The sequence below is a fragment of the Colossoma macropomum genome, unplaced genomic scaffold (genome assembly GCF_904425465.1).
Source record: "Colossoma macropomum unplaced genomic scaffold, Colossoma_macropomum, whole genome shotgun sequence".
Classification (NCBI taxonomy): domain Eukaryota; kingdom Metazoa; phylum Chordata; class Actinopteri; order Characiformes; family Serrasalmidae; genus Colossoma; species Colossoma macropomum.
In genome coordinates, this window is record NW_023494806.1 from 32,355,015 (window position 1) to 32,380,092 (window position 25,078).

The window sequence follows — 25,078 nt, forward strand, 5'->3', positions numbered from 1 at the left end:
TTATACAATGCCAGGACTTGGAGTTGGATATGCTCAAAAAGAGCTAAAAAAAAGTCAGTCAATACTGAAAAACATAGAATGCAATGATGTGCAAATCATGTAAACCTTATATTTAATTGAAAATACAAATATGTTTATCAAATATTTTACAAATATTTTTTGAAAATTACAAATACAACATATCAAATGTTTAAACTGAGAAATTTTATTGTTTTTGAAAAATATATGCCCATTTTGAATTTGTTGCCAGCAACATGTTCCCAAATAGTTGGGATGGGGGCAGGTTTACCCCTGTGCTCCATCACCTCTTCTTTTAACACTCTGTAAGCGTTTGGGGACTGAGGAGACACTGCTGAATTTTTGAAAGTGAAATGTTCTCCCATTCTTGCTTGATATAGAATTTCAGCTGCTCAGCAGTTCAGGGTCTTCTTTGTTGTATTTTTTATTCCATAATGCACCAAATATTTTCAGTGGGTGGCAGGTCTGGACTGCAGGGAGGCCAGTTTAGCAACTGGACTCTTTTTACTATGGAGCCATGCTGCTGTAATATGTGCAGAATGTGGTCTGCCATTGTCTTGCTGAAAAAACCAAGGCCTTCACTGAAAAAGACGTCATCTGGATGGCAGCATGTATTAGCTCCCCAATATTCTTTTAACCCAGTTTACAAAGGGTAAGCGGTAAAAATTTCAGCTGCCCCCTTGTGGTCAATGATGCCTCTAAAACCTGTATATATCATTCAGCATTAATGGCGCCTTCACAGATGTGCAAGTCACCCATGTCATGTGCACTAATGCACTCCTATACCATCACGGATGCTGTGCTTTTGAACTGTGCGCTGATAACAAACCATATGGTCATTAACCCGAAGATACAGTGTGCATGATTTCCAAAAAGAAATTCAAAATTTGATTCATTAGACCACAGGACACTTTTCCACTTCACCTCAGTCCATCTTAAATGAGCTCAGGCCCAGAGAAGGTGGCGGTGTTTCTGGATCCTGTTTATGTATGGTTTCTTCTTTTCATGATAGAGTTTTAACTTGCATTTGTGGATGCAGCGACAAACTGTGTTCACAGACAGTGGTTTAAGAAGTGCTTCTGAGCCCATGCAGTGATTTCCACTACAGAATCGTGTCTGTTTCTAATGCAATGCTGCCTGACGGCCCGAAGATCATGGTCAGCCAATATTGGTTTTCGGCTTTGTCCCTTGCATACAGAGATTCTCTGAATCTTTTAATGATATTATGTACTGTAGATGATCCCCAAGTTCTTTGCTATGTTACATTAAGAGCCGTTATTCTTGAGTTGTTTGCTCGTGCAGTCTATCACCCAGTGGTGAACCCCTCCCCATCTTTACTTCTGAAAGACTCAGCCTCTCTGAGATGCTCTTTTAATACCCTGTCATGTTACTGTCATATGCTAATTAACCATCATATTTTTTTTTAGAATTACATAACTTTACTGGTCTTTTGTTCCCCTGTCTCAACTTGTTTGAAACATGTTGTTGACATCAAATTCAAAATACACATATATTTTTCAAAAAATAATAAAATTTCTCAGTTTCAACTTATGTTATTTTATGATATATGATATATTGTCTTTGTAGTATTTTCAATTAAACATAAGGTTTAATTAATTTGTAATAATTTGTTTCAGGCATCAAGATATGGATTGCAATTGTTTTATGTACTAACTTTCATGGTATAGTGTGTAGAGGCATTAAATTTTTCAGACGTCTGGTTTCTATCACCACCAAATAAACTATTTTGACTCAGTAAGTTTGTCTAGAATGGAGCACTTCACATCAAAACACTCTGAATGACATTCTGAATAACAATTTAATAATGCAGAATTTTGAAAATAATCTAGGAAAGCTCTGGGTTTTCCTACAAAAGTCTAACAATGTATGAAAACAAACACACACAAACACACCAACGGGTCACCTCCACACATAGAGGGTCTTCAATAATGGTCACACGAGTAATTACTCTCTCTTTAGAAAGAGTTGATATAATCGCAGTCTATTTATTCTATGCTTTCACCCATACAGTGACAGGGCTATCTCTCTATCCGTCTATCTCTCTTTCCTTTCTTCTCACACACATACACGCATAACATGCACACACTCATTTTTCTCATTTCACTCCTCCCAAACATCCATGCAGCTCTTCAATATGCCTTCATTTCATGGTCCGTTTAGAGGATGAAAATGCTGTGAGCGGCTGGCCGGCCGGTCATCACTGCCCTGTGGCCAATCGGGCTTCCACGGATCACCTCATTAGCTCTGGCTGGGCTTTGAGATGTGAGGGGTCTTGGTGAACGCATCCTGGACTAATCCTGTAAATGGCGTTAGATTTATGGCCGCCGCTCTAATGCATTGCGAGTGTTCTGGAATTCGGAGCACACGCTGGGCGCACTGCAAGGTGCCCTTGTTGCACGTGTCCATGTGCAGCTCTGCGACACAAGCCCCCCGCCATCACTCAGCAACAAGCGCATGCATTACGCCACTTTGCTCTCGGCACGTGCTGCAAACTGACAGTGCTGGCTTCCATTCCCCCCCTGTTGTGGTGTAGCAGTGATTGGGACGGTTGTGTAGTTCTTGTTTGAGACACAAAAAAAAAAAAGTGTAGACCTACTGTCTTCTTTGATGATGATGTGAGCAAATGAACAATGGATTTGTCTGGGCAGTCAATAAAAGTAAATTTCTATAATCGATTAATTTAGCAATTATTTGCTTAATTGACTAATCAGATCATTATGTAGTGGTCTTGATGCACTTGTTTAAAAAAAAATGTGGTCCTGTGGTCTGCTTTGATAATGATGTGAGCAAATGAACAATGGATTTGTCTGTGCAGTCTATAAAATTGATTTGCATCATCAATTAATCTAGTGATTATTTGATTAATCAACTAATCAGATCTTTATGTAGTGGTCTTGTTGCACTTGTTTAAACAAAAGTGTGGGCCTATGGTCTACATTGATGAGTAGGAGATCATTTGTGAGGAATTTGTCTTGGCAGTTACTAATGATTTATATCTAGAATTGATTAATCTAACAAGTTTCCGATTAATCAACCATTATCATCAAGTAGTTGTTGGGATGCACTTACTTAAGATGCAAGAAAAGAGCAAGTAGAAGTGTAGTGTGTTCTGTGATTAATTAGTTTTTGCGATAGCTAATAATTCACTCCATAATTGAATAATTAATTGATTAATCAGTGACCATTTTTCAATTAATCAACTAATCGTTTCATTGTTTAGTGATTAGGACATCAGCACTTGTTTAGAATGCAGTAAAAGAAAAGTGTAGGCCTACAGAGCTGTTTATGATGAGAAGAGATTATTTACAAAGAACTTATCTAAGAAGTAACTACTGGTTATTTCTATAATAAATCTAGTGACTTCTGTTCGATTAATCGGCTAATTAAATTATTTTGTAGTGATTGAAATGTTGTGTAGATCTCGTTCAGGATGTGAAGAAAATGTGGGCTTACTGACGTCTTTAATGATGATGTGAGAGATCACTTTAAAGCAATTTGCCTTGGTAGTAATTCATAAATGACCTTCACATTAAATTAATGTAGCAACTAATCTTCGATTAATCGACTGTCATCAGATAGTTAAGTAGTAACTAAGACAGTTGTGCAGCACTTGTTTAAGACACAAGGAGAGAAGTGTAGGCCTACTGTGTTTTTAGACTATGATGTGAGTAAGAGATCACTTTCCACACAAATGGAAATTTATTTCTACAATTGTTTAGTGTTGCAACTATTATGCGATTAATCGAGTCATCAAACCAGTATTCCTTCTGCTGCTTCCTCTAACTGTTTCACAACACTATCATCATTCAGTTTTCTATCTCTGTGAAAAAACTTTTTTTCATGGTGCATCAACATAATGGAAGCCTTATTGCCCCCTGCATTTCTTATAGTGTATTGCAATCTGTTGTAATGATATGTATGATATGGACATTAATTGACTTCAGTGTTGACTAATGTTGTCGATTTTGACGATTAATTGTTGCGCAACTCTTATTATTTTATTTGTTGCATTGTTATTTCACAGTAGCTAACTTTAACCTCGGCACATTAACCAGTAAATAAATTAAATGGAGCAGAACAGAGATAAAATGATAACAATGAGTATTAAATTTAATAATAAACAGTGCAAATAATGTAGATTTATAATGTTTACTGATTATAAGCCTTATTACTGCCCTATTATAAGCCATATTACTCCTTCATTCTCTCTCAACTCTCTCTCTGTCTGTCTTTTCTAGATCACGGTGTTCCGAATGGGTTCAGAGGGACACCAGGACATTGACCTGGCTATCTTGACAGCTTTACTGAAAGGTAATGTGTGACAGTGTATGTGATCTTGGGATTGAAACATATACATAATGGTACCTAATACAGCAATAATGCATAGCTTAAAAGGCTTTACCTCACATGTTTAGTCACCCTGTGTCTTCTCAGCACACCAAGGACAGAGCTACATTAATGCCCTGTGTGTTCCATATGGCTCTTCTACCAAACACGACATCAACAACACCCCTGAGAGCTTTTACATGACTATAAGTATGCCTGCAACAGAGAACAGTGCTTTACATGACACCCGTGGGCAAAGGTGTCTGTATCATAATGCTACACTGGTTCTGAACTGGTCTCCAGTGTCCACTCTGTGGTTACACTTTCTCAAGCAGTATGTGTTAATGTAACACTGGTGAGTTTTGATGAAGGTTAATGCTGCATCCCACCCCCACCCCATCTCCACCCTTTCATCTCTTTGCTTCTATCAGCACCATCTGCAGGGGGTCTGAAATCACTCTCCTCAGCAGTCTGTGAGCCAAAGTGACTTGTGCAAGATACATTTAACATGAACATGCACTTAAAGGAATAGATAAGATTTCAGAGAAAAATCTGATGTGTACAATTTTCCCTGTACTGAAGATTTAGTCAGTCAGCCAAGGCACCAAGGCTGCAGGAAAATGATATGCAACTCAAGTCCGAGTCACTGACTTGAGCCCCCATCTCTGCCCTACAGTATTACAAACCAATCGATTAATCTGGTGGCTATTGTCCGAATAACTGACTAATGTAATTGTTCTGCAGTGATTGGGGCATTGTGCAGCACTTATTTAAGACCGAAGGAAAGAAAAGTGTAGGAGTGCTCTGTTCTTCAAAAGGAATTTCTCTTGGCAAACAACAGCAATTACTTCTATGGTCAATTAATCTGGCAACTACTGTTCAATGAATCAACTAATTGTAACATAGTGACTGAGACAGCTGCGTAGCACCTATCTAAGACAAAAGGAGAGAAAAATGTAGGCCTGCTGTTATCTTTAATGATGTAAGAGATCCCTTAAAGAAATTTGTCTGTGCAAAAACGAACAATTACTGCTATATTAAATTAAATCTGGCAACTATTATTCGATTAATCAACTAATGGCAACGTGAAGTGACTGAGACAGCTGTGTAGCTCTTATCTAAGACACAAGGAAAGAAAAGTGTAGGCTCACTGTGTTCTTTGATGATGAGGTAAGAGATCATTTAAAATAAATTTATCCCAGCAAGAACTAACAGTTACTGCTATAGTCAATTAATCTGGCTACTATTGTTCGATTAATCGAATAATTTGAACACATAGTGACTGAGACAGCTGTGTAGCACTTATGTAAGACACAAGGAAAGAAAAATGTAAGCCTAATGTGTTCTTTGATTTTGTGAGAGATCACTTAAAAGAAATTTGTCTTGACAAGAACTAACAATTACTGGTATTGTCAATTGATCTGGCAACTACTATTCGATTAATTAACTAATGGTAATGTGTAGTGACTGAGATAGTTGTGTAGCACTTATCTAAGACACAAGGAAAGCAAAGTGTAGGCCTACTGTGTTCTTTGAATAAAAAAGGAATTAGTCTTGGCAAAAATGAACAGTTACTGATATAGTCAATTAATTTGGCAACTATTTTTGATTAATCGACTCATTTAAACATGTAGTGACAAACAGCTGTGCAGCACTTATCTAAGACACAGAGGAAAATGCAAGCCTAGTGTGTTCTTTGATAATGTAAAAGATCACTTAAAAGAAATTTGTCTTGGCAAATCTAACAATTACTGCTATAGTCAATTAATTAATTAATCGACCAATTTGAACACATAGTGACTGAGACAGCTGTGTACTACTTATCTAAGACACAAGGAGAGAAAAATATAGGCCTGCAGTGTTCTTTAACGATGAGGTAAGAGATTATTTAAAAGGAATTTGTCTTGACAAGAACTAACCATTACTGCTATAGTCAATTAATCTGGCTATAATTGTTCGATTAATCGACCAATTTGAACACATAGTGACTGAGACAGCTGCGTAGCACTTTTGTAAGACACAAGGAAAGAAAAATGTAAGCCTAGTGTGTTCTTTGATCACTTAAAAGGAATCTATCTTGGCAATAACGAACAATTACTTCTATAAATCAATTAATCTAGCAAGTATTGTTTGATTATTCAACTAATTGAAATATTATGTAGTGACTGAGACAGACTGAAGGTTTTTCTATGAGTGCTTTTACATGCATGTAATAATCCAATAACTGAAGACATGACATAAACTCAAACTTCATGCTGTGGCTTTTTTTTTTTTTTACTTTGCGCCACTTTTAATGAAAATATGAACTGACAGCTGCCAATTCGGGGCAATGCTCGTTGCTTATTTCTGGTACCGTTGTTTTTCGCACATGCGCAGACTGAGAAATCAGAAAGAAATGAAAGTAAGAGTTTACATGCACTGAGAAATTTGATTACTGAGCTTTCTGCAGGATTTCTGCAGTTATGTGATTATTCAAAAAGTCATGTGACCAGCATGTTCTGAGATTGGAGTAAGGCCTAGAAATCCGATCAAAAATTCAGATAAAGAGAGCTGGATTTTAGCTCAGTAATCAGATTTCTCAGCGCATGTAAACTCTTACTCTGATTTCTTTCGTATTTCACAGTCTGAGCATGTTTGAAAAACAGCTGATCTTCTGCAGTTATCAGATTATTAAGTGCATGTAAATATGTCTACATTAGATTTCTTAATTAGATTTCTAGATCTTACTCCAATCTTAGAAATCGGAATATGTTGTTTACATGACCATTTGAATAATCAGATGCAGAAATCCAATTCGGATTACTGAGTGCATGTAAATGCACTCACTGATAAAAGGACTCATTATTGAAGTCACATATAAAAGTCTGTTTGGGATTGCTTAACACCTCTACACAGTTTGCACAATGCTAATTAGTCAGCTATAAGCTTCCATTATTTGCTACATTAACATCATAGGTTCAGTGCAAAACTAAACAAGCAAATGTCTGACACCAAGCATGTCTTGACTGATTGACTATAGTTGAAATAAGGGGGAATTGTGTGCTTTTGTTTATTTGCAGAACAGCCTCTTTAAATGAGACTGAGCAATACATTGGGCAGCCACCATGCCCCAGTGGACACTGTGCACCGCATCAGTGCCCACAACTGTTCCCCCAATGTCCGCTATTGATCCGCAGGCAGGGGATACGGTCTCTGAGCGCGATTAAGTGCTCTGCCTCTTTCCTTTTCCTGTGTCCTGCTCCTAAATCCCTCACAGAAGTTTGGAATTCTGCAGAGCCTTTCCATCGGAGCGCCGCAGGCATCATCCTGAGGAGCAGCGTGGCTCCTGCATAATTCATACCGCGCATCTGAAGAGCAATTTGCTCGCTCGCTTTCTCTTCTCTCTCTCTCCTCCTCTCCCTGTCACTCTCTCTCTCTCTATCTCTCTCTCTCTGTATCCCTCATTAACTCTATCATTCTCCTAATGACTGGAACATGCTCTGCAGAACCGAAGGCCCGCATTACTGTTAGCAACTGACTCATAAAAAATGAGCTATATTATCAAGTAGCAAAAAACATTACATTGAATACTCACTTCCATACACTTCATTACACTGTTATTAACCCTCTGCTCTGGTAGCTTTGGTGCCTTTTGTGTGACTTTAATAGGGATTGCCTGTCAAATGCAAAACGGCAGGTTCTATGTCAGGACAACAGCTTGCGCTAGCATTTGAATTACGGCGCCCATTTAGTTATACTCATTTCTATGCAGGTTGTCTTTTAAGCAAAAAATTGGTATCATGGTGATCCTGGAGATTCACTGAATCTTGAGCAGATATTGAATTAGTCTGAATGTCAAATGCCAATAAATTACAAACAGTACAAAAACACCATGTTTGATGTTTTACTTTAATGAAAAAATTGGGACAGGAGCATGTTTACCACAGCTTACACCACCTTTCCTTTTAAGAGCACTTAACAGTCCTTTGAAGGCTGAAGGCACCAATTTATCCAGTTTTGAAAGAGGAATTTTTGGTATTCTTCTATCATACAAGTCTTCAGCTGCAAATCTGTATGGGACCTTCATTGTCATATTTTGCACTTCATAATGCGGCACACATTATCAATGGGAGGCAGGTTTGGAGCCACTAGGTGTGGGTCAGTTGTGTCCACTGTGCATCAGTCCATGTCAGATGAGCCTAAGCCCAGAGAAGTCAGTGGTGTTTCTGTATGTTGTCGACATACGACTTCCACTGTGCATAGTACAGTCTTAACTTGCAATTGTCTTTATAGCAAAAAACATTGTTTGTGACAGTGGTTTGACAAAGTATTCCCGAGCCCATGTAGTGATTTTCATCACATGCCGGTTGTTAATGTAGTACCATCTGAGGGCTCGAAGGTCACAGACATTCAGTTATGGTTTTTGGCCTTGGCCTTTATGCACAGAAATGGGAAAAGCACAGTGCCAACAGTAAAGGTTGGTGGAGGAGGAGCATTTTTTCAAGGTTTGGGCCTCTTAGTTCCAGTGAAGGGTAATGTTAATGCTAAAGAATACAAACATTTTAGACAATTATATGCCAGCAATCTGGGGAAGACCTTTTCTTTTCCATTATGACTGTGCTCCTGTGAGGTCCATAAAAACGTGGTTTTCCGAGTTTGGTTTGGAAGAACTGTGAGACCTGATCTCAACCCCACTAAACACCTTTAGGATAAACTGGAATGTCAAATGTGAGCCAGGCCTTGCTTTTTTGACTGAAAGGAGGCTGTTATAGCCCCAAATTGGGGGCAACTCCATATTAATGCCCATGTTTTTGGAAGAGGATGTCCAACAAGCTCATATGTGATGGCCAGGCGTCCATATGTATTTGCCTATATACAGTATGTGTGAATCACAAGAAAATTTTGACTGTGGGTCTACAGGACCCTGTGTTTGTTTTTCCCCATTGTGGGCATAGCTCCCTTTTTCTGACGCATGACGCTCTCCCATGAATTCCCTCTACCGTTACAGCTATCCGTAGCTCAGAACTGAAATGAGGTTATAAAACCTTAGGAGTGTGTATTTAATGGACTGTGGTTGAACAAATGAGACTCATAAAAAAACCCATATCGGCCCTGAAAGTGAGTTATGACGGATGTAGGGAGGTTCTAAAGGAATAGCGGGATATTCATAGTGAAAGAAAGGCTGTTACAAACTGGCAGTTTTGAGCAAATGACAAGATAGGAAAAGGGAACTTGAATCTGAGGGTCCTTTTTTCATTTTTACATTGTCCAGTTCCTCCCTATATAACACACTACATAAGTCATAAAACAATGGCTTCTGCCCCCAAATAGTGTCCTGTACGTCAAAGGGAGCCATTTGAGATGCAGTCACAGTCTAGTACCTTGTTACTCCCTAAGACTCTGATCTGAGTCCAACCTCATTGTTTCGGCCTCATTACTGTGGCTTTTTCAAGTTTTTTCAAATCCTTCCGACATCCTTGGCTTTGGTGGCTCGCGAAACAAAGTATGGTGTGCTTGGATTGGCTTATAGGTCTTCTTCAGCTTTGTTACTGGAGGATGCTTCAATTGCGATTACAACATCAAGATGCACTGTAAAAAATGACTGTAAATTTACAGTAACTTACTGGCAGCAGAGTTGACAGGTACTCTAATTAACATTCACAGTACTCATACTGTAATGTTTGTTTACAGTAATGACATTTAAATACAGTGCAAAACTGTCCTTTTTTTCTTTTACACAGAATATTACATATTTTACATGTGACATTAAATTGCAAATTAAATACTTTTAAAGTGAAAAACAGCTATTCTTTCAAAAGCTAACAGGCTAACAAGCTTCTAATATTACTCACAGGTTTGAGTATTTTCTACAGGAATCACTAACAAACTACAATTTGCAAAGTTTTAATTCATTCTTTCAGTCATTTCATCAGAGTCATTTCTGTTTGTTTTTTAGGAATGTAGCCATGTTTCATTTTCTAGCCACTAAAAATCTAATTCAAATATTACTAAAAAAGTTGTATCAGCATCAGAGCATTACCATGTTCAAATCACATCAACTTTAAAAGTGTTTATTTTAAATAAAACCTAATTTAAGGAAAATATAATATATATAAAAATCATTTTTGATCATACAATAATATTCTGTTATACTAAGTGACAGAATAATAGTTATCGGTAACCAGCGGTGTAGCCAGTCCTGGTGCAGCACTGTCAGATTTCCTATCTGGTAGCCCTTAACAGGCACAGATTTCAAAGCTAACACCTACACGGTGAAAATGGGTAAGAATAGCCTATTCATGAGGGTTGGCAGCCTTGCTTTATGGCTGGTTAATGCTCTATTGTGCAATGTTGCCTCAGGTTAACAAACCCATTCTCCTCACTTTAAATGACATCATACATATTTAATGACAATGAAAGGGTTAATGGTAAACCGAATAGTTTGAATGAACCAGTAAAAAGCTTGTGCTTTGTCAAACTGTCCTCTGGTGAGCGATTTAAAACCTCTTTTTCCCATGATGCAGCTTGTGGACAGAACACGTTCTGCTCTAGACAGTTTATATAATTATAATATAATTATAAGGGAATATAATATAAATAAGGGAATATAATTTTCATTTGTTATAGTATTTAAATTCAATATAATATTAATTATTTCTTATTTCCTTAAATGAAACATAACATCTTGAAACCACCTTGAAAATTTCTCAAACATGAATGTTGCCTACAAGCAACATTGTGCAAAAATGGAATGAACATAACCTTTAGCAAGTGGACTGTAAGCTATGCAGCCATTTTTTCTGTGTAAGTGAACTTTACTTGATTTTTGTGTTTTGGCATTGTTTTAACTGTTAATTTCATTTTCAGTGATTGTTAGGTGTGCAGAAAATCAAAATCTTACTTCATGATGTTGCATAATAGTAAGAAGGGTTCTTTGAAAATAACATGAAAATAGAATTAATCTGTTTTTTTTTGTGTGTTTTTAGCATTTTAACATCAACAAATTACTACTAGCTACTCAGTTTCGTTCCAAATATTTAGATTTTTAAATAACATTTTCATTTTTTTCCACTATTGCACACTGTTGCCTCAGGGCAACGTACCACAAAAGGATCCCCGAACATGTTATTTTTTATGCAAGAAAATTGAATCAACATTTAAAAACATTATCTTTTAATGCATTCAACTTGTTGTATTTACCCTGGTTCACTTTATTTTAAGGTAAAGCTGAGGATACTGTTTAATTTATTTTTACCTATTGTTACAGTAATATTGCTATAGCCATACAATAACAAGTTCAATACAGTATATGTTCACTGCTCTGTGAATGTTTTCCCAGAATTCAGCATGAGATGTTGTATAAAACTATAAAACACATTTAAAGTATTATACTGGCATGAATAGAGTACATTACAAATTTATATTATTATTTTTTTATGGTGGATATATCATAAGTTTGGTACATTCATTTAATAAACACAAGACTTCCAGCCTGTTGCTCATTGCTGTTAATTAGCAAAACCATTAGAGCGGGGATATTTCATTTCTCGAGTTCCTGAATACCCAGACTGATCAGCACATTTAATAAATTAATAATGTTCTCAAAAAATCATTAGCCAGTTGATGTCCTTGGAGCACTGCTACAAAAAAAGGTCTAGTTACGTTCAGTATGCAGTCACTTTTCCCTTTTGCTGAGCATTCTCTGGTCTTCTTTCAGGTGCCAATGCTTCAGCCCCTGACCAGCTGAGCCTGGCTCTGGCCTGGAATCGCGTGGATATCGCCCGCAGCCAAATCTTCATCTATGGACAGCAGTGGCCTGTAAGGAACCATTATACATATTCTGCCTTTTAGAATGCACCAAAACAGGCACCATCGATGGGACTTATGAAAATGCTTTGCCATATAAGGATTTTACACTTTGCCTTCTCTTAAAATGTTCCAAGAAATATTTGATTTTCACTTAATTCTTAATTTCAATTAATTCATTGTTATCTTCAGCCTATATCCCTTTTTTAGAATTAACAGATTACGTTTAACATATTATATAAAACTAAAAAAGTGTATTTCCCAAACAAAACACAGAGTGATTGCAGAGTTTAAGCAGTTCCCAAGCAGTTGCTAGTGTGCAACCAAAAGGTTTCTATGGCATTTTAGGTGGAAGCTAAAGTGTTGACAACTAGTTGGTATGGTATTCCAGGTGATTGCTAATGTGTTGCTAGGTGGTTGCTGTGGTATCCTAGATGGTTGCTAGGGCATTGCTAGGTGGTTGCTATGGTATCCCAGGTGGTTGCTGGGGTGTTGCCATGAGTTTGCTATGTTATCCTAGATGTCTGCTAGGGTGTTGCTAGGTGGTTGCTATGCTTTCCCAGGTGGTTGCTAGGCTGTTGCCAGGGGGTTGCTATGGTATCCTAGATGGTTGCTAGGGTGTTGCCAGGTGGTTGCTGTGATATTCCAGAGGAGCTACATGTACACTTATATGCAAAGTATCTGCAACAATTTTGCAGCTCGTAGCCTAAAGTGAAAACAGATTATAACAGTTTATATAAATATCTATAATTGTCTATAAACGAAAAGTAATTTACAAACTTTTGTCCACAAGAATAGGAGATACCTTAAAAACACTGCTATACACTGCAATAGGAGATATTAGTTCATAAACAACCTCAATAAACACTCTTTCAAGGAAGTCGGTGTAAAAACTAAACCATGAGAGGTACTTACACCGAAGACAAGAATAGAAACCACCTGGGAAAGTAGAGGTAATAAACTACATACAGAGGAAAGCATTAAGGGCTACATGTTAGGAGACAGGAGAGGGTGGAGTCACAAACAGGACAACAGTGACATCACTTTGGAATGGGGGCTGCAAGTCATTTGTAAACCACTATCAAATGATGGTTTATATTTGTTTTCTGAAGTAATGTTAATATATAATTAATGATGAATAATTCTAAATACCTCACTATTTCATGATGAGTCTATTATGAAGTAACAGCTAATAGGTCTCCTATTATTATGCCATTTATACCTCAGTTCTACAGTATTTTAATTTGTGCTATAACTTTTACAATATTCTAGCGCCAGTGCTACCTGCTCAAAAAGTTTGCACACAGTCCTGGTTTGATAAATATCAAACTGGTGAAACAAATCTGGAAGTTTTAAAATTGGTCTTTAAAAAGTTGTGGAAAAGTTCTGGAACTTTTTTTTTTTTTTTTAAAAAGTGAAGTAATGCAACATTTCAGTTTGAGGCAACACTGTTCACTCAGATATAAAATCAAGGTGGAGCTTTGGGTCACCTAGTGCTTATCTAAGCGAATAAAATCCATGTTCTTTTAATTTGCTGATTTTAAAACATGATTTAACTGCGTGAATATAATCACTGCAGGTCAAACTTTTAAAGGACCTGACTCGAGTCAGCTCATTAAATCAGCAGCAGACTGAGCAGACGTTTTGACTGTCTTTTTTCCAGTATGTTTTGGTTTATGTTCTCTGTGCTTCCTGGGTGCTCTGACATACTCAGCCCCAGGGTCCTTGTGCTGTGTGTTTTGGTGTGTGTTCTCTGAGAGTTCTGACAGACACACACACACACACACACATATACACACACATAGCCCCGGGGCACTGATGTGGCTGTGTGTTCTTTGGTTCCAGGTGGGCTCTCTGGAGCAGGCCATGCTGGATGCGCTGGTGCTGGACCGTGTGGACTTTGTGAAGCTGCTTATTGAGAACGGCGTGAGCATGCACCGATTCCTCACACTTTCCAGGCTGGAGGAACTCTACAATACGGTAACACACTATAGGAACTCACAGCTCTCCAGGGTTTTTGCTGAAAAGACTTAAAAGTTAGGCTTTAACTTGGTGGGCCCTTGCTTAATCCCCTAACTTTCATAACTACATAACCGACAGATTAGTTTCATAGTAGTTAGTGAATAGCTTGTCTCACATGCCAGACTTCAGCCTACGGTAAGAGGGTCTGGTGTGTTTTGTCTCTCAGGATCGCCAAGAACTGCCTACTTTGACAGGAACGGGCTGTTCAACCCTTTAATGCAAACACATGGCTATTATTGCTGTTAAATCTGCTCTTCTTGGTTAATAACAGAATTTCTCAGTACTGTTGTTGCAATTATGCTGCGTTAACATTTGATTTGAAAGCAACATCATTCAGTGTCTCCTAGCGTTATGCGACTGATGGCATGCAAACATTGGCAAAGTGACAGCGTTATGAGTGAAAATGGGTGATTATTAGAAGAAACATTGCCACTGGTTCACTGAAATGCGGAACGTTGCCACTCGTACATTGACAACAATGGAATATCTGGTTTGCCATCAACCGTCTACCACCAACATGTGAATGCAGGATTAGCCAGAAACGATTGAAACAAGACCACATTCAGGTTAATCTGGCAAATACTTATAAAGCTGAGTCGAATCTGATTGTGACAGTTTTTTGGCTCTATCCTTGATGCAAAAGGTCAATTTTAACGCACATTTGATGCAATGTTCAGAGCTTCTTTGCTTTATTTTTTCTTTATGATTTCTTTATTTTGAAGAACTGTTGTATAAAACACTTGAGGTCATGTGTTATCGCAAATAATATCACAGCTGTGGTGACCTACAGGATTCACCTTCAGCTCATGCCTGAGACTGTGATATTTGCAATAACAGGGTTCTACACCTCAGATAGCTACACCACTCTGCTAGTTCATTCATCTGCTTATTTAGGAACATTTCTAATATGATATGTCTTTGTTTGTTTGTCTAACAGAGGCACGGACCATCCAACACCCTGTATCACCTCGTCAGAGATGTGAAAAAGGTATGACGTCTCAATGCATGCTTGTACGTGAGAAAGGGAAAGAACGGCTGTGTGTGCATGAGTGTCGGTGTGGTTGTGTGTGTCTGAGAGTGTGTGTGTAGCTGGTAGAATAGCATTTTAGATTTTTCGTTGCACATTTCGGAAAGTCCTTAACTCTCTAGATGGCTTGCCAGCTTCACTTCCCGGCTTGAGGGAGGGTGCCGCCTAATTAGACGCCTTCTCTGTCTCTGCATGAATCCTCCCTGCTTGACCTTCTGTCCATTTTCATCTGTGAAAGAGTTGCGTTGTTCTCCCCTTCCTGACTTTTGACTTCTCAAAGCTCAAGAGAACGGTCTCCGAGTCCTAATTAGAGCACCTACTGCCTGCTTCAGAAATCACAGTTGTGACATTGGTGGCCAACTTGCTAACTTTGTGGGTGCTTCTGCTGTCTTTGGTTGCTAGTTTGGTAGACATTCATAACATTGCCCCTTTACACACTTCTAGTGCTAGTCTACACAGCCCACTCAGTTCAACTCCACAGACTGGTCCTCTGGCTAATTTTTTTTCCTTTCAGATTTTATTCACGGCCAATTTCTACCCACTATCTAGATCTCAGCTATCGCATGATGCTACAAAGAGGGGGGTGAGGGCTTGAACAAGTTTCCTCCAAGACGTGTGAAGTACCACCACATCTTTTCAAACTGTCCCTAATGTCATCTCAACATGCTTGGAAGAGAACATTAACTGCCAATTCTGTTGCGTAAGCTAACAGACTCCTACATCGTGCTAAGTGATGGGGGAGAGGGACAACCATCCTACCCACCCGGAGAGTGCCAGTTATAATCTCTCAAACTTCCAGCCATGGATGGGTATGGCATCACCAGGGATTGGACTTGCGATCTCCTGACGATAGGGCCAATGATTAGGCATTTGATTCTTTAGAATATTGGAAGACATTACAGTTACACCAATGTGCCACGAATATGCCCATTACTATGATGGAGACTCAAGTGTGGCTTTAGGCTTTTATGAAATCAATGCACCCTTTGATATTGATTCAGCTTACAAATGTTCAGTCAGCCCTGAATGCTGTGGGGGAAAATCAAGGCCAGCGTGTTTGAGATCTAATCTGCTGGTGGTGAAAGTAATTAGCCCGTTTGAAAGGAACAATGGTTGTCTTATGATTCAGATGCCTTTAATGTTGGCGCAGTGGCTTGATGAAGGGTACAATTGCTAACAGAACTCAGAGGATTGTTGTGGAAAGTCATTTATATGAATGCTAAACAGGGATAATTGTATTTGATGCTGTATTGGAGCTGTAGCTATAGCCATGTACAGACAGCTTAATGCTAGCAGACTTGCTAATAGGAATGTGATGCCATGACGCAGTGTCTTATGGGTGAGCTGCCATTTTGGCAGAGTTAGCCAGTTTGAATAGTTGAATTAATTTTCCTTTTCTTACCTACTTTCCTTGGTTTAGCCCAATATGTTGTGAGAACTGACTAGCATGTGGCTACATGGCTACCTGATCAGAAAATCAGAGCAAAATCAAGGATAGGAAAAAGAAGTTTCATTTAACTATGGAGGCATAACTCTAGTCAAACAACTCAGGAAGCATCACAATGTGCCAATAAACATCAAATTGGAGTTCATTTTATATTGTACCTGCATAGATATAGCAGAATAAAACATTTAACATCATGTTTGATATTAGCTAACTAACTTTTCATGATCTCACCGGTATTCAGCTAAAAGGTACAAGATGAAGTAAGTTATGATGTCATTAGGCTAGTAAGGCTAGCTGAAGTAACATATGATTAACATTATCTTAAAGACTATATTAATGGCTCATTTGTTGTTCATCTTATTTGCCAGTAACTGAATGAAATGTGCCTATACCTGATTAAAAAGTGCCAGTAACTGAGTGTAAATTTGTGTATACCTGAGAGAAATATGCCTATAACTGAGTGAGATTTGCCAGTAACTGAGTGAAATTTGCCTATAACTGAGTAAAATGTCAGTAGCTGAGTGAAATTTGCCTATACCTGAGCGAAATATGCCAGTGACTAAGTGGAATTTGTCTATACCTGAGTGCAATTTGCCAGTAACTGATTGAAATTTGCCAATAATTGAGTGAAATTTGCATATACCTGATTAAAATATGCCATTAACTGAGTGAAATATGTAAGTAGCTGAGTGAATTATGCCAGTAACTGAGTGAAATTTACCAATATCTGAGTGAAATATGCCAGTGACTGAGTGAGATTTGCCTGTAACTGAGTGAAATTTGCCTATAACTGAGTGAAATATGACAGTAACTGAGTGAAATATGACTATGACTGCGTGAAATTTGCCTATACCTGATTAAATTACGCCATTAACTGAGTGAAATATGCCAGTAACAGAGTGAAATATGTCAGTGGCTGAGTATATGCTGGTAAATTAGTTATATACCAGTGGCTGAGCAGAATATTAATTTGTAAACTGTACATGAACTGAGAATGACTTGAACATTCTAAATTACTCATAAAAATAGACAAAAGCCTGAAAAGAACACAATAAAACATTTCTCGTAATGTAAGCATTAGTAGGACATGAGCAAAGAACTAACCCTGCCGATATGTTGGAATGATCCCATAATGCAGTGCGATGTGACATCAGTTCCAGAGTTCTGTAGAGTGGAGTACATTGCAAATAGCATAAATTCAAATGTCAGTAGAATTGTGAAAAACCTGGACCTTTCCTAGACAGTTGTATTCATTCTTTCTTCTTCCTCACCTTCTGTTCTTTTCCTTTTTTTACTGCCTTGCGAGAGTAAATATCTCATTTAGCCCTGTAGGTGCTAGAGGCCAGATTTGCTAAAGCTATTAGAGCATGTTTCCACAAAATGATCAGCATGTTCGGTTTCAGCAGTGCTGCGTGTTTTCCTGCCATCCGCTTGTTTATGGCCGTCAGCGGTGTTTATTGCGTCTGCTCAAGCTAAGAAATGAGCTCATGTTGAAAATATTATTGGACCTGGTGCTTTGTTTGGTGAAGGACACTACATGGCCTTTTGTGCTTTTGTGTATTAGTGGGGTATTAGCATTTTAGCGTGTTTGTGTTTAGCAGTACTTTAGCTGTGTTGTGTTTTACTGGGTGCTCGTGTCATAGGGGTGTTTGTCTTTCAGTTGTGTTTTTGTTTTTTTAGCTGGGTGTTTTTTGTACTGTTGGGGTCTTCATGTCTTAGTGGAGCTTTGTTTGTTGGTGGGGTGGTGTTGTGTTGGTCGCCGGATCCTTCGCGTGTGATTCTGTCTCACTTACCTTGTGTGTTCTTTCCAAGCAAGAATATCCAGGGTTCAGTTGGATCTACCTCAAGGTGAATCAGCCAGTCCCTTATCTTCGTAGTGCTTTTAGCGACAAGTCAGTGTGTGTGTTCATGTGTGTGAGAAACTGTTTATGAGTGGTATGACTGGGGTATGAACTACATCTGGCATTTCCTACTTCATAACCATCTTGGGCTGAACATGTACAGTCCAGCCTGAGTAACCTCTTTATCTTCAGGGTAACCTGCCACCCGACTATCGCATCAGCCTGATTGACATTGGGTTGGTGATTGAGTATCTGATGGGCGGGGCCTATCGCTGCAACTATACAAGGAAGAGGTTTCGAACCCTCTACCACAATCTGTTCGGCCCTAAAAGGGTGAGTCCCTCAATACCATGAAAATTGTCTTGACCTTATTAGGTTGTTAACCTGACTTGTTATGCAGTTGTCAGTTGTCTTGACTATTCTGAGTTGCTACTGACCCTGCTAAAAAAAATCCAGCTAGAACCAGCTTTAGCTGGTTTCAGATAGTCTGAGCTGGCCTTTGAATGTCTAGGTCAGTGTTTCCCAACCCAATCCTCAAGGCTGGGGACGAAAGAAAAATGGGGACCCTGAGGACTGGATTGGAAAATACTGGTCTAGGTGCTTAACAAGCTGGTCATCCAGCTGGACTAGGCGAAAACATACCCTATGCTGGTCAACATGCTGATTAAGCTGGTAGACCAACTTCGCGGGTGACCAGCATAACGTATATTTTTGTTGGGGTAGATGATTTAGATGGTCGACCACCATGCTAGTCAACAAGCTTGGTCAGGCTGGTCATGGTGGTCACACTGTAACACAACTGACCTCACTGAAAACAGCAGGACGACTGGGTTTAGTTTGTGTATACTGTTGCATCTGGCAAAAAAGGAGATAGCGTTTTCAAGAAATGGCCTTTTATTGAACCAGAAGCAGTGGAGCACCACCCCCTAGCGCTAATTAAAGCAGCCCCAAACAGAATGACACAACCAACCCCCACAATCTACCCTCCGACCACACTCCCGGCACTTTCCCAGGAGGCTCCACACGTCCACAGCCAAATGAACCAATAGTAGAACACTACAATACTGTCAATGCATCATACAGCAGCACTGAAGATCCAAAACTGGGGTTAGCGCTACTTTTAGCAGCATCTTAGCTCGACCCTTTGCACAGTTCTTCCCAGCTAGCTTTAAATAAACACATAGAAAGATGAGGCATGATATACTGTCAGTTAAAAGGGCTGTATTTGATGGTATTTCTCCTTTTGTGTTCTTATTGTTTATGGTAGGGAAGTTCAGCAGCTTGCTAACTGTTTGGTTAGCTGCTTGGCTAAGCACTGCGTGCTAGTCATGCCATCAAGCACATCAGTTACACTTTTTTGCCACGACTCAGTGTGTAGCACTCACAACATGTGCTTAACTAGTATCATTATATTTACTTTTGTGTTTTGTCGTTTCACAAGTTAGCTAGCTTGCTAGCTGCATAAAAAGGAGGATTATTTTCTGTACTCACATCTATTTTGTCACAAACTGCAAATTGTTAGTGTGACTGCAACTTACATCATGTTGTTGGCTACAATTTTCTTCCTGTAGACTGCTAAAGTCTTGCAAAGCCTAAAAAGGCCTAAAGCCTAAAAGGCCCACAGCTAAGTTAGGCCACTCAAATGAGTCAAAACAATTGGAAGGTTTCGAAAGGTAATCCGTGATAACTTTAGTTTCAGGAACATTTCAAATGCTGCTTAAGAGATTACATGACATGTAATCTCTGAAAACGAACAGCAGACCTCTCAAACTCTGCAAAAAATTCAAGAAATGAGACATTCAGCAATTCGAGAACTGCGACTTGACAAAGGTGAAAACAAATCCTTCCATTGCCTCACCTCTGCTCGGAGCGTCCAAACAGAATGTGTGATAAGATTCTGCCAGATCCCCTTTAAGCACATTATCTGCCGACAGTGAAACACATTTTTCTAGCAGCCCCTGCTGAGATGCGGAGCCGCCGCAGATCAGAGATTGAGTGCAGAGAGAATTATTTACACTGTGGCACAGCGGCAGCCCCGAGTATACGCGGCTGAAAAATTGGGCGGACGAAAATTGACATGCCTCTCCGGAGGTGCCGGCTGGGATTTTTCTTACCTTTGGGTGTCTTGATTGAGGCGAGCAGGTAAATAGGTGACATCAGCAAATTCAGGCAGCTATAGATCTGCTGCGTAAACCCTGAACCTCTGAGATTAGGGGAGACGACTCACAGGAAGAAGACAGAACACCTTAATGATCTATAGCTGCAGTGCTGAGGGCGCAATTTTTTTGTTTGTACAGCGAGGTGTGTGTGTGTGTGTTTGTTTTTGCAAATTATGGAGACTTAAAAAAGAGTAGGAAAAAAGATTTTTTTAACATTGCATAAGCATCTCATGATTAACTGATCAACAGAATTTATCCAAAATGAATTAAAATTACTATGCAATATCATTTCATTACCATATATAACGTTAAACCGTTTCATGAAAAGAGTGTGTCCACAACATTTGATGCCATATATAAGACACAAAATTGTCTGAGCACCTCCAGTCAAATTCATGTTTTGTTGATTTTCTTAGTGAAACTTAAAGAGGACACATCCTCTACAGAGAACACACTTAAATAAGGCATTTGCTGCACATTTTAGTGCACAATTTCTATTTATTTACAAGGTTTAACATACCAGAAAAAATAAAACATAGAATATAAATTGTGCTGTAACTTTGGTATAGGCCACATTTTTGTGTTTTTTTCATGTGCAAATGTGCAGAAGTGTGTTCTCTGTAGAGGACGTGTTACTTATTTTCTCTTCGAAAATTAACAAAACATCATATGACCAGATGTGACCGATAAGTTAATAAATATATATTAGTTCTAAGTTCGTCAATAACAGCAAATCTCTCTCTCTCTCTCTCTCTCTCTCTCTATCTATATCTATATATATATATATATATATATATATATATATACACACACACACCCAATCTGCTTCCACTGCTGCTGGTTCAGCCTGTTTAGCTCTCATTATGTTACTAAACATTACTGAAACTCATTTTTCATTTCACAATCAACACTATAACACATGTAAATTTGCAATGTACCCTGCAATTTCCCTCCAGGATCAATAAAGTTCTATCTATCTAAATCACAAATTTATTATTCTATTTATAGTTAAAGTGAGCTATATACCATGTTCTTTAGTGTTCTTCTATTTAGTGTTCCAAGTTGTAGTGATTTAATACAATCCAGCGCCGAACGCGCTCGGAGGAAAGCGCCAAATGCCAGATCTGTTACGTCAGCTAACAGACGCCTGCACTGAGTGATGCAGGGAGAAGGAGGGGCCATCCTATGGCTGTAGCATCACCAGGGATCGAACTCGCGATCTCCTGATGACAGGGCCAACGCTTAGACGGTTGCGCCACTCAGGGAGCCCTGTTTTTCAGTTTTTGACATAGTTGAAAATGAGAGAGAGAGAAAGAGTAAAAAAAGTTGGCCATTCTCAAATGTATTTCTATGTTAAACATTTTTAAGTATGTATCAATGTGTTAAATTATGAAATGTCACTACCGTAAAACACATTTTCTGCAATTAAGTAAACTCTATTGTGTTTTAATGCTAAATATCATGATTTTATGTGTGTATAGTTGCTCAAAGCTGTGTTTGTTAGTCACATCCTGCCAAGCGTTTTTTGAGTTCTGTTCAAAATGAGCTAAAATTGTCACTACTGAGACAGTCATCACTGAAACATTTAGGTAATGTTTCAGTAGTGCTATGATTGTTTTGGTAGTGACAAAATGGAAGGTTCAATCATTTGTTTTAATAAATTAAACATATTTAAGGTACAATGTCACTTACAGCAAAAAGATTTTAGTGTAAAGTCCAAGTCAGTTAAAAGTCCTAAATGTGTTTGCAACTCTGGCGATGAACCAGTTCAGTAGAATGGTCCATATACTCTAAGGCTGAAATCAAGCTAGCTGGTTAAATTGGCAAATAAATATAACTTTACTGCTGATTCTAAAAATAGTGATCAACACATTACAATATATCCTATCCTATATCTTTATCATGCACACTCGCATGGCAAATGGCACAACCCCAATTCGTGGTCCAGTAAAACAAGACGTAGCTTGTTTCTTGGGGTTTTATAGACAGTGGTTTCTATAACCACCCCATTTATACAGCCCTAGTGGTGTGCATATGTGCTCTGCAGGATTTGTCCTACTTCGTCCTTCCTTTGCACAAACTATATATCCACACATTTAAAGACATGCCAGCATCAAACATAAACATATATACAGGCTTTTGCGAATGCTAAAAGGCCTAAAATAGATGGGAGATATTAACAGCCACACAGGAGAGCTGCTCCAGATTTTTCTTTGCTAAGCTCCCAGCGCACACGCTAGCTCATCTGTTCATTTATGCATACATGCCCTGCTTTAACGCAGATACATCTCGCTTTAACACGCTCTCTCTCCCTCATACAAACACACCAGGGGTCACTCATATTGCTCTAATGAGTGTGTTAGAGCGAGAGACTATTCGGGGGTCCAAGAGAGAGAGTGTGTGGTGAGAACAGGGTACATAGGGGGTCTTAGGATGTAGATGATATAAATATGCAGAGAGCGTATCTGGCTGTGTTCCTAAATGCCACTTTTTGTTGTCATCATTCATAGCCAAAGGCCCTGAAGCTGCTTGGAATGGAGGTGAGTGCGTGTTTTTCTATTTTCCAACCCCCTCCCCACGTTTTCAAATGCCAGCCCACACAGTTTACTGTTAGAAACCACCAACGTTTTTCCTCACACTGCATGTGTGGAGGCAAAATATTTACTAAACAGCTATCAATCATGCCATGTATTTATGTAGGTGTCGCTGATTTCTGGCCAGATCTGAAACGAACATAACAAGTACTTCTTATGTCCATCACTATTATGAACAGTACTGTGCAAAAAAACAGAGACAACCCTTTCATTTATTTGATTTCCAGTCAAAACAGCCATTAAGTACAAGTTATTTAATTTCAGTGTCAGGAAAAAAGCAGAAACATACATTTTTCAGTATTTCCAGTTTCCACTCTTTATCTTTTTTTTTTTTACAGTTTCCATTCTTTCAAAGAAATCTGCGGGGATATTTTTCCACAACTTTGAAGTTCAGTCTTAGAAGTTGGTTACATTTTCTGCTTCTCACAATCCAAATAATCCCAATTACAAATTTAGACTTGTCAGTCCAGGAAAAGGTTTGGAAATTAAAGGACTTGACTGGAAATAAAGAAAAATGTTGGTCTCTGACTTTTGAATTGTACAGTATGTGTCAAATTCTTGTAATATTAGCACTTTTTGAGCACCATGAATAAGACTTCTGCATTGGTTACATCATTGCCCCTTTCAAAGTGTCCAATGTCAGTAATAGTCTCTAGGTTTGTATTTAATGGCACTTTTGAGTTCCTGATTTTAATCCTGCAAAAAAATTTCTTACGCAACAGGACGACATGCCAATCCGAAGAGGGCGCCAGAAGACCACACGGAAGCGAGAGGAGGAGGTGGACATTGACTTGGACGACCCAGAGATCAACCACTTCCCTTTCCCCTTCCATGAACTGATGGTGTGGGCAGTGCTGATGAAGAGGCAGAAGATGGCGCTCTTCTTCTGGCAGCACGGCGAAGAGGCCATGGCCAAGGCCCTGGTGGCGTGTAAGCTCTGCAAGGCCATGGCGCATGAGGCATCAGAGAATGACATGGTGGACGACATCTCGCAGGAACTCAATCACAATTCCAGGTGCAAGAACAGATCTAAATGTGTAGAGTAATTTGTTCTGTTTGTTTTCTGGTCCTTTTCTTGGTAACACCAGCCTTGTGTCTTGGTTACACCATCCTCATCTCTTGATTACACCAATCTTACTTCTTAGTTACACCACCCTTATCTCTTTGTAACACCAGCCTTATTTCTTGGTTACACCAGCCTTATTTCTTGGTAACACCAGCCTTATCTTCTGGCAATGCCATCTTTATCACTTGGTAACACCAACCTTATCTCTCGGTAACACTTTTCTTATTTCTTGGTAACATCATTCTTATCTCACCATCCTAATCTCTCAATTAATCCATCTTTATCTCCTGGTTACACTTTCTTTATCTTTTGGTAACACCATTCTTATTTCAGGGTCACACCAGCCTAATCTTTCTGTAACATCAGCCTTATCTCACAGAAAAACATACAAATTTCATCTCTTGGCAACAGTGATTTTATCTACTAGTAGCACCAATCTTATATAGTGGTAACACGAACCTAATCTCTTTTTCACTTAATCTACACCCTATTCCATGCCTAATTTGATTCTCAACCATGAGATAAATTTCCTGGGATTTTCCAGATGTCTTATTCCACAGCAGAGATTTCAAATGCCACTCTCTCTCTCGTGTCCTGGCCCATAAGTCTCGAGCATAGCTCTTTGGGGAGGGAAGGTTTGAGAGAAGAACTAATCTTGTGCCAAACTTACATCACATTAAAGGCGCAGTGACTGGCCACACTGTCAGTCTGCCAAGCATGCTCCTTTGAAATATATGCACGGGCTAATTAAAGGGCGTATCGTGTGTCTGCG

At 38.9% G+C, this 25,078-nt stretch overlaps 1 protein-coding gene across 1 annotated transcript in view; it reads left to right on the plus strand.

Annotated features, from left to right (window-relative positions):
• trpm3 (transient receptor potential cation channel, subfamily M, member 3) overlaps positions 1-25,078 on the plus strand; it is a 193,677-nt gene that overhangs the window by 134,735 nt on the left and 33,864 nt on the right. The window contains exons 9-15 of the mRNA XM_036598475.1: positions 4,278-4,350; positions 12,062-12,162; positions 13,996-14,130; positions 15,110-15,160; positions 18,680-18,820; positions 23,157-23,186; positions 23,963-24,255. Of these exons, the coding sequence (XP_036454368.1) occupies positions 4,278-4,350; positions 12,062-12,162; positions 13,996-14,130; positions 15,110-15,160; positions 18,680-18,820; positions 23,157-23,186; positions 23,963-24,255 (824 nt within the window). The remainder of the gene's footprint in view (positions 1-4,277; positions 4,351-12,061; positions 12,163-13,995; positions 14,131-15,109; positions 15,161-18,679; positions 18,821-23,156; positions 23,187-23,962; positions 24,256-25,078) is intronic.